General features: G+C 36.1%; 1 protein-coding gene across 2 annotated transcripts in view; it reads left to right on the top strand.

Annotated features, from left to right (window-relative positions):
* Positions 1-12,347, top strand: part of LINGO2 (leucine rich repeat and Ig domain containing 2) — a 1,241,515-nt gene extending 1,229,168 nt beyond the window's left edge. For both annotated transcript variants that reach the window (XM_057549420.1, XM_007176845.2), the window contains one exon: positions 9,787-12,347. In XM_057549420.1, the coding sequence (XP_057405403.1) occupies positions 9,823-11,643 (1,821 nt within the window). In that variant the 5' untranslated portion in view covers positions 9,787-9,822 and the 3' untranslated portion in view covers positions 11,644-12,347. The remainder of the gene's footprint in view (positions 1-9,786) is intronic.
* Positions 12,348-18,884: the final 6,537 nt, after the last annotated feature.

Genomic DNA, 18,884 nt, shown 5'->3' on the forward strand with positions numbered 1-18,884 from the left:
AGTTTTCCCCATGCCAAATGAGGGCAACATGCATGAGAAAGCCAGTAAGGACGGTGTCTTAGGTCCTCTACTATAATGCCATGTAGGAGGATAATGGGACCTCAGCAAACATTAGCTGGAGGTGAATATTCCTGGGGACTGTGGGATGACTTCTCAACAAACCAGAATAGAGACTGACTCATCCAGGTCAAGGGAACTACGAATGAGATATCCCTTTATTGTGGCTCCCAAGGAGCCCCAGAAATTGCCACATAAAAGGGATCAGCTTTAAAATCTACAAGTCCCAGAGAACATTAAGTTATCTATGATGGTTCTAGTTAAATAAGAACTTTCCTGATCTCCTTACCCCTTCTGAATTAACTATAAGGGGAAAACAGAGGGTAAAATTTAAGATGCTATGTGATGACATCCATGAGTCCTGCTTGTTCAGTTTACTAGTTGTATGATCATTTCACATAAATTTCATTGCATTAAATCACATTAACAGCTAATTTTCATACAGATAGAATCTCACATTATCTATATAGACTATAAATCAAATGATAATTGCAAGCATCTAACAGTCTCTATCCAAGTAACTCAAGATCAAAATGCTATCTTTAGCTATTTACAGAATTGGTCATCTGCATATGATTAATTGAGAGGTATCTACAATGGTGGATAGCTGTTTAACTACCTGCAAGAGCCACTAAGTAATATTATCATTACATTTGAGAGTTTTGTTTTAAAAATATAAGACACATCAGATGCCTTCCAAACCTGGCTTTCATGTTGGCTGTTTCCATTTCCCCCTTGAATGTTAAAGAAGAGTCTTGATATTGAAAGTTTCCCTTTCCTCCCTATCAAAAATGAGTAGAGAGAAAAAGGTAAAAATACAATACTTTGGAGGGTAATTAGGGATCACATAGAAGGATAATTTTTATTTTGCAGAAAAACAGTTCAAGTCCAATGTTTCCTGCCAGGTCAGGGACTTTGGGGTTCAATCTCAAGTTCACTCAGGTCCTTCAAAGAACTTAGGTAACCCTGGTGACTTTCAAGACTTACACTAAAATTGATTTCTCTTGGTTTTCAAATGTCTTATACAACTTTCACAACTCTTCAGTATCTGATTTGGGCACAGACCAGTATTTATGAATTTGTGGTTTTAGAAACCTGGAAGTTACCATCTCAGACATATTTTGGACACTTTTTTTCATTAAATCCTCTACTTTCTTTTCTTCCCCACCTTACCTCCCTCATCACCCACATCTCTCCATTTGGGAAATAGATTTACTGGAAATAAATAAACAAATGAACCTATCATTTGGTAGTGTGAAGGTTTAAAGAGATTTCTGTGCTATCCATTTATTGTTTTGTGCCCTTGTTCAGTTGCCAGTCAGAAAACTAAATTAATCATAGAATTCCCAGGCTAAGAAATTTATCATTACCTTATCAATCATCAAAGCAGCTGTTTCTCTTCTAAGCTTTCTTTTTAAACAACATACAACCACCATAACCTCTTTCTTTTCTTTCTTATGTTTCTTTTTGTTTTTTTAAATGATGGCTGTTTTAAACTCTCCTTTTCTCTTTATCACTGTATCATCCTTTTGAGGATTTCCTTCTCCAGTATCTTCCAAATCTGTCCTCAGAGGAAATCCATGTCTTCTTTGCCATGCCTTCTGACAGATACTGTTTCAACAAACCAAACCATTATCCCATTAAAAATTTACAATAATGGCAGCTATTTATGTGCTAGTCACCTTACATACACCATCTTTAATCCTCATATTTATCCGGCTTTATTACCACAAATTAACATAGAAGATAACGAGAATCACTGATGGTATCAGCTTACCCATGTCCCATGTCTAACAAATGTCAAACTCAGAATTTGAGCCACGTATTTGTGTCCAAATATTGTTTCTATTTTTCCATTGCTTCCTTAAGTCCTTTAGGTTTTTTTTTTTTTGTTTCATGCTTTAATAGAATGAGTTGTAAAATACACTCAGCACACAAAAAGTTGAAGTATGAAAATATCCAACTTCACACACTAGGTTTAAAAACGTACTCATCATTGCACCTGAGAGTCCCTTTGATCAGAATTAATAGAAAGGGCTTAGTCGGCTTCCTATGGATTTTAGTTTCCAGCTTTATTCATAATGAAATGAAGTTCATCTTTTCAAACCGTGGTCACAGTCAGACATTAAGAGAAAGTTTTGATTACAGGACTTCCGCTGACAGTGGAAGCTAAATGGAGTCAGCAGTTTGCCCTTCTAGACTAAAACGAAGAAATATTGTGATGAGAATAATAAAGCACAACCTTCCTACACAGTTTCCAAACCACATCAAAGAACTATGATGAGATATGGCCCCATATTATCTACTTCTGCTTAGTTGAAAGACAGAGGTAGAATGAGGGAGCTGTCCAGACCAGAAGGGAGCTCTTCTGCTGCCTGCTTGCTGAGCCCTTATCCATCCTTCTTTGTGATGGTCCTTCACTTTGGAACCAAAAGTACCAAATTTTTTAAGGAAAAAGATACTTGCTTCTATCCACCTTTAGTTGAACTCCTTTCTGGTTAAGTTGCAGCCATGATTGAATTAGATACTGTCATTTCCATGTTGGACGTAGAGCCCGATTAAGGGATCCAAGCAATAAAATAACCTTTCCCCAAAACATTACTAAAATAAATCAGAACTAGGATGTCAGTTATCTCCTTCTGTAACTGGTGATATGTAGATTGGACAAACTCTGCCAGAAAAGACTACACTCCGCAGTGGAATTTATAAAAAATAACTCATTCTTTACCATAAGTCAAAATAAACTGACAAGTACAGAGTGCGTAATAAAACTTTTATCTTGAACATCAAATTTATAATAGAAAGTACATTTTCCCTGCCTTACCAAAGAAATACCCCCCAAAAATTTGAAAAATATTATTTTCAAGGAGTAGAAAATCATTAATCTGCCCACACATCTTGGCCCAGTGATGGACACATTTGTGGGAACTAGGAATTCCTCATCCTGTTACTGCTAAGCTCGCCATCTCAGTGAATGACACCAGGTCCCATCCAGTTGACAGAGGGCTAGACATCATCTTTGCCTCTTCTCCTCCACCCCTCACAGTCAATTCATAAAGAAAGCATTTCTACTCTGTTTCAAAATACCTCTCGAATCTGTCCATTTACTAAAGCCTACTCCTATGACCCTGCTCGAGACCACTTTGTTCTGGCTTGAATTAATGCAACAGCTTCCTGAGTTTCCAGCTTCAAGGTTACCCCTCCTGCAAGTCTATTTTTCATGCTGCAGTCAGATTAATCTTCCCCAAATGTAAATCCGTTCATATCACTCTTTAGCATAAACCACTTTAATGGCTTGCCATTGCCCTCAGGATAAAGTGCAAACAGCTTATCACACTTTAAAGCCCCTTGTAAATCATTCCCCTAATTACCACTCAGCCTCTTTTCCTCTCCATTTCTCTTGCGTTTTTGCTCCAGCCATTCTGAACTACATACTTTAATTCCCCAGTCACAGAGTGTTCTCCATTGTTCCCATGTCTCTGCACACACTGTTCCCTTTGTCTAGAACTCACTATACCTCCCTCCACTAAGGATGGTGGGGGGAGGCTATAAACGAGAATATACTGTTGCAAGGCTACTATATATTTTGCCTGAAGCAATTCTTTAAAAGGTGTAAGTAAATTGTGGTAAGTTAGAGAGGTATACTCTAATCCATACAGCAACAAATAAAAATAATGTAAATAAATACAGAAAGAAGAATTGAAACGCATACTAAAATCTAACTGTTTAAAACAGAAGACAGGAGAATGAGAGGAGCAAAAGAATTCAAGAGATTAGCAAAATGGCATGCTTAAATGCAACCATAATAGTAATTATATTCTATTTAAATGGACTAAGCAATCTAACAAAATGCAGAAATTGCAGATATCATCAGACATTAAAAAGCTAGATGTAACCACATGCTACCTACAAGAGATGCTCTTAACTACAAAGACACAAATATGTTGAAAATAAAAGAATGGAAAAATATATACCATGAAAACATTAAGCTTGAAAAGCTAGAGTGGCTATATTAATCATTTAAAGTGACTTAAAGACAAGAAGTATTACCAGAGACAAAGACAGACTTTTTCTGATGATAAAAAAAAAATTCAATAAATCAGAAACTGAACATCTGCTTAATATCAGAACTTCAAAATATGTGAAACAAGAACCTACATAACTTAGGGAGGTATAGATAAATTCACATACATATCTGGAGATTTTAACACACACCTCTGTCACTGATAGAATTACTTAGAAAAAGTTCCCAATCCTTATTAACACAAGCAACCATATTAATCTTCATGACTTTCGCAGACCACAACACCCCAAAACAGCAAGTACATATTTATTTTAAATACACATGGAATAGTCATCAAGATTGATCGTATGGTGGTCCATAAAACGGTCTCAGTAGATTTTAGAAGGTTGTCATTTTGCAGTTTGTTCTCTGACCACAACAGAATTAAATTAGAAATAAAAAACAATAAGAATCTAGAAAAGATCTAAATACTTGGAAATAAACTAACTCAAAACTAAACCATCCATAGGTCAACAACGGAAACAACAAAGTAAATTTGAAAAACTTTTTGACTGAATGATAATCTTTTAAAATTATATTAAAATTTGTGAAATGCAGCTATGGCAGTCCCGTATAAATATCCCGAAGGGATATTTATACTTTTAAAAGCTTATATTAAAGAAAAAAGGTCCAAAATTAGTGATCTAAGGTTCTACCCTATGAAGTTTAAAAAAAAAAAAGAGAAAGCAAACTGAACCCAAATAGAGGGAAAGAAATAATAAGCATAAAACAGAAATTAATGAGAAAATATAAGTAAAAGTTTGTATTTGAAAAGTTCAATAAAATTGACAAAATTCTAGCTAAACTTATCAAGAAAAAAGATATTCACAACTTAGCAATATCCGGAATGAAAGAGATGACCTAGAGAGCTTACAGACATTAAAAGAATAAGGGAACTTTATGACTTCAGGCAAATAAATCTGATAGCTTAGATGAAATAGACAAATTCCTTAAACAAATTACTGAAACTGACACACACAAAATAGATTATCTAAATATTTCAAAATATGCAGAGGAAATTGTGGGAATGTTTTGACAGGTAAGTCAAAGAAAACTCTAGGCTCTGTTGGTTTCACTGGTAATTTCTATCAAATATTTTAGAAAGAAATAACAATCCTACACCAACCCTTTAAAAAATAGAAGTGAGCTTCCCTGGTGGCGCAGTGGTTGAGAATCTGCCTGCCAATGCAGGGGACACGGGTTCGAGCCCTGGTCTGGGAAGATCCCACATGCCGCGGAGCAACTGGGCCCGTGAGCCACAACTACTGAGCCTGAGCGTCTGGAGCCTCTGCTCCGCAACAAGAGAGGCCGCGATAGTGACAGGCCCGCGCACCGCGATGAAGAGTGGCCCCCACTCGCCACAACTGGAGAAAGCCCTCACACAGAAACGAAGACCCAACACAGCCAAAAATAAACATAATAAATAAATAATAAATAAAAATTAAAAAAAAAAAAAAATAGAAGCCAAGGAAATATTTTCCAACTGATTTTATGAGGTCTCTATTACCCATAGTAACACTACACAAATATATCACAAGAGATCTAAAAACCAGAGAAAAAATTCTCATGAAATAGAAAAATTATTTACCAAATACTAGCAAAACCCAACAAAATATAAGTGTGTGTGTATATATATACACACTTTATATAAATGGGGTTTATCCCAAAAGTTGAAAGTTGGTGTAACGTTCAAAAAAATCAATATTATTTACCATACTAAAAGAATAATAACAAGACCACCCGAATAGATGCAGAAAAGCATTTTTCAAAATTCGATAACTCATTTATGATAAAAAATTCTTAGTTAACTAGGAAGAGAAGAGAGCTTGCTCAATCTAATGAAGGACATCTATATAAAAAAAGAAAAAACCTACAGCTAACATCAAACCTAATGGTGAAAAAAAAAAAAAAAGGAATGGTTTCTCTTAAGATTAGGAACAAAGTAAGGAAGATAGCTTTCAGTACTTCTATTCAACATTATCATAGAGGTAGTAGCAAACACAAAAAGGCACAAAAATAAAGGCATAAAAGTTAGAAAGGAAGAAGCACTTGCTGAAGGAAATTAAAGAAGACCTGAATAAATGGAGAGTACCACATTCATGGGCTAGAAAACTGAATGTTGTTACAATATCAATTCTCCACAAAAACCTATAGATTCAACACAACTCTTATCAATGTCCCAGCAGACTATTAGAAATTGGCAAGTGATACTAAGATTTATATGAAAATTTAAATAACCTTTAAAAATATCAATGCAAATTTGATCCCTTATTGTAAAATATATCCATGACATTTTACATGTCAAAGCAATTTCAAAAATCAAAATAGTTTTGTTTTTCTATTTATAAAAGTAATACAGGTATATTGTGGAAAGAAATAGAATGCATGTAAAGTTATAAGAAAATGGAAATCACATTTAATCCCACAATCTGATAATAATGGTCAACATTGTCATTATATCATCCCAATTTTGTCCTTGCCTACATATATTTATATATTCATATATATAAATATTAATATATATTCACACAAATAGGAGTATATATCTATTTCATTTTTCCATGTTAATAAGTATAGACCTAAGTCTTATGTGTTATTGGCTACGTGATATTTTATAGTATGGTTGTATCTTAATGTATAACTAAACTCCTATTACATATTTCCAGTTTTCCTATATTATATACAAGCCTGTACCAAACATCTATGTACATCTATGTTAAATTATTTCCCTATGATACGTTGCTAGGAAAAAAGAAAAGCTTCATAAGATCTACCCTCTTTTTTGGAGGTGGTACATATGTTTATGGCGTAGATTGTGGTGATGGTTTCATGGATATATACTTATCTCCAAACTCAAATTCTATACATTAAATATGTACAGTTTTCTGTATGTCAGTCATACCTCAATAAAGTGGTTTAAAAAAATAAATAAAATTTACAAGGAAAAAAATGGTTCAAAGGGATGAACATATTGAACTTAGTTTTTTTTAATTTAATTTATCCATTAATCTCCTCATTGTTGTACCTCAACCTCCTGAAGATTATGCCAGTTTATATTTCTTATATCAGTTCCTTCTACTCTTGTTAATTCTGGGCAAAAATAATTATTGAACTTTGTCAATCTGATAAGCAAAAGTGATATACCCCTGTTGTTTAATTTGTATTTCTTTGCTTACTAATGAAGTTAGCCAGATTTTCACATATTTATTAGCTGCTTTTAGTTTTTATTACATTCATTGCCTAGTTTTCTATTGACATTCACCTCTTGTCCTTATTGATTAATAAGAACCGTTTGTTTAGTACTATGTTTAATCCCTCATCTATTATAAGCCTAAAAGATATTCTCCATTTTAGCAATGGCCTTTGTGTTTGTGTGTGTCTGTTGTTTATTTGCTTGTTATACTATAATTTTTTAACTATACACAATTGAATAGATTATTCTTCTCTTTCATGGTTGCTAGGTTTCATCATAGAAAAGGCTTTTCAATTCTATTATTTTAATATTAATGAATTTTCTTCTGGTTCATTATTTGTTCTTGCATTTTAAACCTTCATCTAGAATTTATCGTATTGGAACCAGTGAAGTTGATGTGCAAATTTCCCCACTAAATATCTAGCCACTTATATTTTTCCCACTGGATTAAAATGCCACCTTTCCACACCATTGTAAAGCAATTATACTCCAATAAAGATGTTAAAAAAAAAAAAAAAATGCCGCCTTTCACATATACTGACTTCTCAAATATATTTAGATATAATTCCTTACTCTTTCTGTTTCATTAACTCTGTATTTTTGTGTCAACATGATACTATTTTTTATTTTTGTAATTTATGTTTAAATATTTTGTAGGGTAAGTGTTTTCATTACTAGTTTTTAATATTTCTGAGATTTCTCATATTTATATTCTTCCAAATGAACTTCAGAATTAATTTTTCAAGTTAAAAATATTATCTCTTTGAAATGTATGTATTTACTAAGAATTAATGTCTTTATAATATGGAATCTTTCTATTGAAATATATATACTATATCCCTTGTTTTAGTAAGTTTTATTTTGTTTCCTTAGTAGGGCTGAATGGTTGTAATACTTTGTGTATTTCTTGTTTAGTTTATTCTAAGGAATTTGATCTTTTTCAGAGATGCTGTGACTGGAATCATTGTACACAGTAATATTTTCTAAATGATTTATATATATGAAAATTATTTTCATTTTGTAGTATGTTAATTTACTTATTCTCTTTGTTCTAATAATTTTTCAGTTGATTTCTTTTGGTTTTCAAGACAGATTTTAGTTTGATCTACAAAGATATAATTATTGGAAAAGATGTGGCAAAACTAAATCTTGTGTTCCTCTATAATTGATTTTGCTAGCACTTTTTGCATCTTCACTTTTTTTCTACATTTTAAGGCCATTTTTCTAGTGATTCAGTATTAAGTTTGTTCCTAGTTGTTATTTTTTATGGATAGATTTGTTTAGATGTAGACATAGCTATACAGAGACATATATGTAAACATTGACTGGAGAATTATACTCTTACAGCTCAGCAGCAAATGCCAAAATTTCATCAAATACCTTTTTATCTAAAAATATCATCTTAAACAACTTACCTTTGAGTAAAACATGGTGTTTTTGGATGAAGTGCACCCCCAGGGATCTCAGGTTGAGAAGCACTGCTCCATAACACACCTCTCACTATTCAGTTGAGCCGTAAGTTCAGTGTCTGCTTAACTATATACATTTAAAACATACTCATTTCCAATCTCATTTGATACCTATTTAATTTCAGGTTAACATGTTTACTGGGTTTGAATTTAAATATGAAGAAATGATAGTCCATTTATTATTAAAAAATATTTTTTTCCTTAAAATGATGACTCTTCTCACTCTTACATATTTAACCCAAAATCTTAAAGAAAGCATTTTCATCATCATAGCCGCTATGATGCCTTGATTCTGCCTCATCTCTATGATAAACACGAAGAGTACAGGGAGATTTTTAGGATCTTTTTGTTTACCTCAAAAAAGAAAAACCCTTCATAAATCAAAATTTACTGAATTATGAAAGAGGTACACCTTCTAACTGAAAGGGACTTTTTAATAGAAAACTTGTATATGAAGGTAAAAAGTCTCATCCTCTTTCTCTGAATGTAACTTTGTTTTGTACTTGGAACCCAAGGGCCTGATGGTGAATGAAGCTTCTATTAGCTTCATTTTGAACAGAGGATGACATCCCAAACATCAGAGATGCAGACACTGATTCAAACTGAAGAGGTGTCCTCATAGCCGTTGACCTCTGCTTCGGTCCTTTGAGTTCAAAATAGAACCTTTTGTGAAATGTATTGTTTTGCTCCACAGTCTGTGCCAGACACTGTAATAGTCTCTTTCTAGTTGTCCAATAATGAAATTGTCATAACTCTAGGAAGCTACTATTATCATCCCCCTTATTTCCATTTTACAGCCAAGAAAACTGAAGTACAAGGAGACGCAATAACTTACCTGAGATCGTGTAGCTAACAATGGCAGCTCTCAGGTTTAAAGCTCAGATCTGTAGCGTTCCAAATCCAGGGTCTTTTTCATTGTACTCACTGTCTCATTTATGTCTCTTTACCTATCTATGTCCTAACTCAATTTCTCCTCCTCCTTTCTTTGGCCCCTTCTCCTGCAGGCCCGTGACCAAGGTGTAAGACTAAGAGAGGGAGTCATGCTTCACACGGCCTTATCATGTTGGCAGCCATTCCTGGGTCTGGCTGTGGTCTTAATCTTCATGGGATCCACCATTGGCTGCCCTGCTCGCTGCGAGTGCTCAGCCCAGAACAAATCTGTTAGCTGCCACCGAAGGAGATTGATCGCCATCCCAGAGGGCATTCCCATCGAGACCAAAATCTTGGACCTCAGCAAGAACAGGCTGAAAAGTGTCAACCCTGAAGAATTCATCTCATACCCTCTGCTGGAGGAGATAGACTTGAGTGACAACATCATCGCCAATGTGGAGCCAGGAGCATTTAACAACCTCTTCAACCTGCGTTCCCTCCGCCTGAAGGGCAATCGCCTGAAGTTGGTCCCTCTGGGGGTCTTCACGGGCCTCGCCAACCTCACCAAGCTTGACATTAGTGAGAATAAGATTGTCATTTTACTGGACTACATGTTCCAGGATTTGCATAACCTGAAGTCTCTAGAAGTGGGGGATAATGATTTGGTTTATATATCACATAGGGCCTTCAGTGGGCTGCTTAGCTTGGAGCAGCTCACCCTGGAGAAATGCAACCTAACAGCGGTACCAACAGAAGCCCTCTCCCATCTCCGCAGCCTCATCAGCCTGCATCTGAAGCATCTCAATATCAACAACATGCCCGTGTATGCCTTTAAAAGACTGTTCCACCTGAAACATCTAGAGATTGACTATTGGCCTTTACTTGATATGATGCCTGCCAATAGCCTCTATGGTCTCAACCTCACGTCCCTCTCAATCACCAACACCAACCTGTCCACTGTACCCTTCCTTGCCTTTAAACACCTGGTCTATCTGACCCACCTTAACCTCTCCTACAATCCCATCAGCACTATCGAAGCAGGCATGTTCTCGGACCTGATTCGCCTTCAGGAGCTTCATATAGTGGGGGCCCAGCTCCGCACCATTGAGCCTCACTCCTTCCAAGGGCTCCGCTTCCTTCGTGTGCTCAATGTGTCTCAGAACCTACTGGAAACTTTGGAAGAGAATGTCTTCTCCTCCCCTAGGGCTTTGGAGGTCCTGAGTATTAATAACAACCCACTGGCCTGTGACTGCCGCCTTCTCTGGATCCTGCAGCGTCACCCCACCCTGCAGTTCGGTGGCCAGCAGCCCATGTGTGCTGGCCCAGACACCATTCGTGAGAGGTCATTCAAGGATTTCCATAGCACTGCCCTTTCTTTTTACTTTACCTGCAAAAAACCCAAAATCCGTGAAAAGAAGTTGCAGCATCTGCTAGTGGATGAGGGGCAGACGGTCCAGCTAGAATGCAATGCTGATGGAGACCCAGAGCCTGTGATTTCCTGGGTGACACCTCGAAGGCGTTTCATCACCACCAAGTCCAATGGAAGAGCCACTGTGTTGGGCGATGGCACCTTGGAAATCCGTTTTGCCCAGGATCAAGATAGCGGGATGTATGTTTGCATCGCTAGCAATGCCGCTGGGAATGACACCTTCACAGCCTCCTTAACTGTGAAAGGATTCACTTCAGACCGCTTCCTTTATGCAAACAGGACCCCTATGTACATGACCGACTCCAATGACACCGTTTCCAATGGCACCAATGCCAATACTTTTTCCCTGGACCTTAAAACAATACTGGTGTCTACAGCCATGGGCTGTTTCACATTCCTGGGAGTGGTTTTATTTTGTTTTCTCCTCCTTTTTGTGTGGAGCCGAGGGAAAGGCAAACACAAAAACAGCATTGACCTTGAGTATGTACCCCGAAAAAGCAATGGTGCTGTTGTGGAAGGGGAGGTGTCTGGACCCAGGAGATTCAACATGAAAATGATTTGAGGGTCGACCACTCCCACTATTGTCTCCGTGTCATTGTTGGTAACCAGTAAGACAGCCTGGCACAGTAAAGCACTAGGTTAAAAGGCAGCTTAGTGCAGCTGTCCCTGTGTCAAAGCAGGGTCCATGGAAGCAGGAGGACTTCTGATGGAGACTTGCCACCTAAAGGCAGGCAGGCATGTGTCAGAGCCCTTCACACAGTGGGATACTAATTGTTTGCATTGCAAATATTGGCATTCTGGGGATCTCAGTAATGAACCTGACCTTTGGCTCATGCTCATGGACAGTTATTCAACATTTTCTACCACTGCAAAAACAAAAGAATAAATAAAAAGGAACAACCTACAATGTAGGATTTACATATTAAAAAGACACATTTGTCCAAAACATACTCTACAGAAAAATTTGTATCTCTGATTCTCATTTGTTAAAGCCTTGCATCATACCGTATTGTTGGTTCAACACCACAAAGAAATCAATATATTCTTTACTCTTTTTTTTTTTGAAACATATATGCTGTATATGTTTTAAAGCAATATGAATGAGAGGTTGTGCTTTTAGTTACTCACCACTATCGATCCAAGTGTGATTTCACCTTCCTTTACATAGAGATAACCCTGAGACTAGATCCCTGGAGTTATGGGAGGATATATGTTGAAAGATGTGTTTGTCTGATGTAGGATGCCAAGAAATAGGACCCAAGGCAAAAATGCTCAATTCTGTTAACTTCTGTTACTATAAATAAAGGCATGTGCCTAGTTTTGATACAGAATGGAATATTTTTTATACTTGTGGTATCACACTGGACCAGTTTACTGTTACAAAGTCCTTGGTTTCTCCAGAAGGCGGTGTGCCACTGTTTATACCTGTAAAATGCAAGGTAGGTGTTAATAATGAAAATTATTCATTTAACCACAACTTGATTTTACTTTCATCGATTGCTACTAATGGGTTAATAGAAAATGGAAGAGGATGTGATTGTTATATATACTCATAGGGCAATATTCAGCTCGTAGCTAAGATCAACAATTCGGATGTTTAAAAGCTCTCTGGATAAGAAGGAGTTCTTCTCAGATTCCAACACAAACCAGGGTGATCCATGCATTACATTGATCCATGCAACTAAGGATCTGTTTAAAATATGATAGCTGTCTGAAGGCTAGATTGCTTCCAGTCTAAGGAATCATCTAGCTACTGCAACTCTGCTGTTGTCTATTCAAATACTTTAAACACAGTATTATCTTAAATGGACAACTTCAGTGTTTCTCCCTGCTTCCTGTCCAAGTAGATATTGATTTTTATTTTGAAAATTGTCTGGTGTAGACAAGAAGAATCTGTCTTGTTTTTAAAGAAGTGGCAAAAAACAAGGTAGATTAAAAAGCACTTATGGATTTTTTTTTTTCCTCTCTACTGAGGAAAAACTAAGATTTACCCCTATAAATAGGTTAAATTGTGCTGACACTTTCACCCCTCTGAATGAAGGCTGTTTGTCCAATTCAGTTTGTGTTACTGATTGGTACTCAAAGTTAAAATATTATAGTTTAAAAAAATGGCATCATGCCATTACCACCAGTGACCTGGTTCAAATGAGACATAATTCCATTTGGCCAAAGGATGAGTCAATGGTTTCCAAAGCATATACAGTTGACCCTTGAACGTGGGAGTTAGGGGTGATGACCCTCTGCACAGTTGAAAATCTTCATATAACTTAGCCCCGTGTATCCACAATTCCGCATCCATGGATTCAACCAATCTCAGATTGCATAGTACTTATAGTATTTACTGTTGAAAAGAATTTGTGTATAAGTGGACCTGCACAGTTCAAACCCATGTCGTTCAAGGGTCAACTATATTTATGTGATCTGAGAAAGCACTGAATATAGAGTGTATTCATGACATATAATATATTTAATTAGCAAAGAATAGATAGATATCTACTCTTTTCACACTTTGAGAGAGACCTAAAAAAGAGCACCCTTTGGACAGCATGTAAGCTGGAGTAGGTCTCTGGGGTTTGTTTCTTGACATATCAGACTGGAGGTTTGACTTTCAAAAAGCTGGCTTTTTTTGAGTGTTTGAAATTTTGAGTAACTTCAATAAAATTAAATTGACCCCAATAAAAAGTGACAGGTCCAGAAATTGTTTTGCCAACTGGATAGCAACATGGTTAAGCCCATTTCTCCCTTAATAAAGGGTGGAAAATGAGATAGAAAGATTGAAGAATTGCCTGCTTGAATCATTTTTCATTTTACTTTTCTGATGATTATCATACATCCCTTAGAAATTCATTTCCCTCTTATGGCAATTAACTACCTTATTTATATCTAACAATACAAATCAAGATCTTACGAATTCTATCAGAATTCCAACTTGTGTGCAAATGGAATGGAGTCTTTCAAACTTAAAAATGAACAAAGTTAGAGAGATAGTCTTCCAAAAGTTAGTGGAGAGTACTTTGCATGGAGTAAGTACTTAACTAATTGGCCAAAAAAAACAGAGAGAGAAAAACATTTAGCAGTTAACAAAAGGGCTTTATAATTCTAACTGCTATTTTCTGTCAAAATAAAAGTTGACCAAAAAGCTTAGTCAAATGAAATTGGATTAAAGTTAACGCACCTGTGAAAAGATTTAGTTATTCTTCCATAGGAAGAAAAGAGATTGCACTCTCTCAGGGGTTTCCATACTCTGATCCCTGGAACACTAGTTATTTAAGATATTAATAAGTGTTCTTCCCAAAAAGTCCCATAGACTAATAAGTTGGGGAAAATTGGGCATTCTGTAACCACCTCTTGGAGGTTCAATATCTATTTGAGCCTAATAAATCCTCTGAAAAGTCCAATAAACAAGAATCCTGTTTAATTTTGTTTACCTTGGGATTTCTCTAACTTATCTGAGCATGAAGCACTTCTTTTCATGATGCAACTGTTAAACATCTTGAAAAACTAGAGTTCCACAGAACCCAGTTTGGTCATCATTGGACTAAAGTAGTACTCTTCCGAATTATTCCTAAACCCAATGTTTCCAAGAAGAGTAAAATTACTATTTGAATTGGGCTCCAATAGATTACAAAAAAAAAAAAGAAATATGCCACCTGGATAAGTGATCTGATCATAAAAATGTACTGGCCAGATAGTTCTAGGAGAATCTGTGACTTTCTGTCTGAAGCATCATAGTAAAGGATTTATAGGTAATTGAATGGCCACTTAATTTTCTACATTCTCACTATCTGTTCAGATCTTGGGTTCCTTTTTATAACTGCAAAGCTCTGATCTTGGGTTCCATTAACTAGAATTTTGGGGCTCTAGGATTGAATTTCACAAAGGGAATTTTCCCTTATGGCCTCAGTTTACCTCTTTGTTAGGTCCAACTAGACTGTGGTAAACAACAGCAGTTTAGATCAGCAAGTGGGCCAAATTTTTCCCTGAGTAGGCATCTCGGGGTCATCATCTTCCCAGAGTATTTGTTCAAACTGTCCTAAGAAGAAATACAGTTTTTTGGCTCAGCATTTAATTCTGGGTTGACCAGTTCTGTGTGCATATTAGGCATCTTCAGAGAAGATTTTATACTCCCTAGGCCTTAAATTCTAGAAGAAAAATCCCTGACTAGAGCCCTAATGGTCAGAGAATTGATCTATGCCCCCAAATGTCTGAAATACATGTTATTAGAGTATGATAACTCACCAAACGATTTGGCCCAATGTGTTCCTGGCAAGGGATTTCTACTTTTCCAAATTCTCATGTTACTTACTTTTTTTTTCATTTTCATTGCATTTATAATTATGAGCTTTTCAAATATTCTCAAAGTTTGGAAATGTAAACCAAGAATTGCCAAGACTTGTATTTCCTAGTCCCAGAGGACATTTTCAGAGCTCTGGTTTTGCTCAAGTTTCTCTGCTTATCACCAACAACTCCCCAGTAGTATAAAGGCATTCAGGATTTGCTCTAAAGTGTTCAAGGTGGATTCTTTTTCCATTGTTCTGTCAAATATTCTGTTCTCTTCAGTTCTCAGAGGAGTCCAGAAATTACAATCTTCCATGACTTTTTCAAAAAAGGATTATTTAAATCTCACCTGCATTTAAGCCTGACCTTTGTCATTTTCCGTGACTCAAGCAGGAACAAATATATTTATATATTATAAGGTACAAAAGACAGGATGTGATCTTGGAGAAGAAAAATTGAGTAGAGCCCCATGTAGATTCACTTACCCTTCCAGGGTCTCTCTTTATCTCCACATCAAGACATTTGTTTTAACTTCAGGGACTGTTCTCAGAAGCTGTTCAACACCACAGAATATGTCTTGAGGCTTTCTAGGAAAGAAAAAAAATACACATCATTTTCAACTTAGAAGGCTAAGACCTGACCAAAAAAATATCAGAAGTTTAAAGAAAGGTTGGAGGGAGACATTTGAATCCATTTTAATGCTATTTCCTTTATTACTATTTTTTATAGTTATCTTCTAACTGAAGAAACATCAGAGGTTATCCTCTTCTTTAACTTCCATCAGTGTCTTTTTTGTCCCTATTACCTATGTCCTGGTCACACCTATATAGCTCACATAAGCCATTCCAAATGGATTTTGTGCCATGTGAACCTAGTAACAAAGCACGTGCGGCCAAAGCCATTCATGCTACTCAGTACTTAGGTAAAGATTTATCCCCTTTATTCCTGGGGTTAAAGTCCTAGAAACATTTCCCATTAGACTAATATCAATATATGAGGTGCCTGGTGATTTCCATTGACTTTCCACCATTGGCTTTGAGAGCCCCATCTTTTCTTCTAAAATCCTTGCTCTCTTCTGATTGAGGACGTTCTGGAGTTATGCTTGCCCTCATGTGTGGAAAGCCTTGAGGAATGAACCATGACCTGACTTGTTGATTTTAGAGTTGCATGTTAGGCAGCAGAGTGTGCTTCCTGGTACTTTGGCAAACATTTGACATGAATCTCTGTTACTCTTCCCTTAACTCCTCCAAAAGCTGTTCCAAAGAGAGCCTTCTCAGTCTCACTCCAGCAAAAGTCCTGCTACAGGGAAAGGACAGCTTCACAGTCTAAGTCAATAAGATCAAAATGAGAACTGATTTGCCATGATATTTAGCTAAGAAGTTACCTAACAAAAAATGGGTTTAGCAGCCATAGGCCTAGACTTGCAAGGTTTAGCCAAGTAAACCATGTTTTAAATCAACAATGAATGACAGGTTTTCAAACCTGAAGTTGGCTTTTCTGTTTTGGTAGCAGTAAATGTAGCTCTGCATATTTTCTCAAAAATGTTAGAGAATGGAAACAGCTTACCTGTTGTGAGCTTTTCAACAGATTGTCTAGGATAAAATGTTTGCAGCAAAAAAAAAAAAAAAAAAAAGACATAATTAAGAAGTTTATAAAAGCTTTGTTTTTCTAAAACAGGCCTGAACTGAAGCTGATGTTCCTCTTTCAAAATACAGGGATCTGATCAAGACAAGCTTGCAAGTACCCCAGACTGCCCTTCTCCAGTTGGTCAAAGTCTTTAATACCTCTTCTCCCCTCCCCTTCCCCCTCTCCCTGGAGAACATTCTGAATAGGAAGGAGGAAATGATCAGGGGCTACTAACTCCCCTGAGACAGCTCAGAGAGAGAGGAAAGCTTTCGTACCCCGCCATTCCTGCCTTCTTTCCTGATACTACAATTGAAATGACCCCTCATTCTCCAGTTCTGCCTTACTCACCACTGTCACCCCCCAGCTGCTGTCATACCTCATCAATGAATGCTCTCCCCAGGGAAAAGTCTCCTCTCATTAGTACTCAGAAATTCTTGGGCAATTGTTAAGCTGGAAATTGCTTTTTTTAAAAAGCCCTCCAGCCTATCTCACATAACACTTTAAAAGTTAAGACTTACCATTCACATAATCACAAGCTGACAGCAATCTGCAGGTTGAGTGATTCTGATTTTTTTTCTCTCTCTCTCTTCTAGAAGCAGGTGGGTTGATATAATGCCAGCCTTAAATAGAAGCTTTATTTATAGCCTTAGCAGAATGAGCAAAGAGCTGGCATAATCAAGAGAGTATGGCATATTTTAAGGAAGGCTTTGCCTTTAATATGCAAAATAGCCATTAGAAGACAACAAAAATGCAAATTTACATTCTCCTAAATTGGTTAACTGTATTAATTCCAATAAAGTTCAAAAGATAACTTTCCGTACTACAAATGGGTCAGAGTCAAAGATGCTGGGTCTATTCTACAAGGACAAACAAAAAACAAAAACCCAGAAATTTGGTTGCCATGTTAACTTTCTTCATTTTCTTGCAAACTTTCTATTCTAAATTGCTTTAATATTTTTAATCTCCACTACAATGAAATCAATATAATCTGCAATACCATGTAATCAACAAATAAAGATTAAGCAGCAGGATAATTCAGACTTGCAAAAAGAATTCAATCTTTACAACAATGTGTGTCCAGCAACACACTGAGTCATATACATATCTATGTGATGGCAAGAGATAGGAATTGAGTCATGAACAAACTTTTTAGAGGCTATTTGGAAGGAAACATGTTCTTTTCCTCCCCAGTTATAAAATCAGGTGTATCACACATACATGTGTGTTGCTTTGATACGAAGTCAGTTGTCTTCTTACGTTTTATCCTTTTCCATATGGTATGAAATGCCCCAAATAATAATCAATTTAAAAGCTATTGTTTATATATACATATATAAATATGAAGGGGAGGGTGATTGGATTTTTTTTTAAGTGTATAAAATGTAACTGTTTTTAAAGTTGATAAGCTTGAGCAGGAGAAAAAGAAAAGAAAACAGAACATGTGTCTGTGTTTTTCTTTCATGTCTTATCAAAGTCTTATTCTGGGACCATCCCATGACTGGAAGCTACTAAACAACAACCTATAAAACTTTTTTTTTAAATGCCTGATAGCTTGTTTTTGTTCTCAAAAAAAATTAGTGCTAATGACAAAAGTATCTTGATTTAGGTTTATGCCTCATTGATTATTATATTGATTTATTGTGGGCATGTTTTATTTTTAACATGTAAAAATAAGTTAACTTATTTTATTAACATGTAAAATAAGTTAAGAACACATGTTTTCTTTATTGATGTAAAGGGCTTAAGCGTCTGACATCTCAATTAAATCCATCTGGGTATTATTACGAAATGAAATGTAATAAAAGACAATTGGAGTCATCTATCAGAAAATATTTCCTTATTGAGAGAGGTAGGTTATATGAGCCTTACCAGGAATAGGAGGTTGCATAAATATCTTTA

This window comes from Balaenoptera acutorostrata, chromosome 6, assembly GCF_949987535.1.
Source record: "Balaenoptera acutorostrata chromosome 6, mBalAcu1.1, whole genome shotgun sequence".
In the NCBI taxonomy this organism is placed as follows: domain Eukaryota; kingdom Metazoa; phylum Chordata; class Mammalia; order Artiodactyla; family Balaenopteridae; genus Balaenoptera; species Balaenoptera acutorostrata.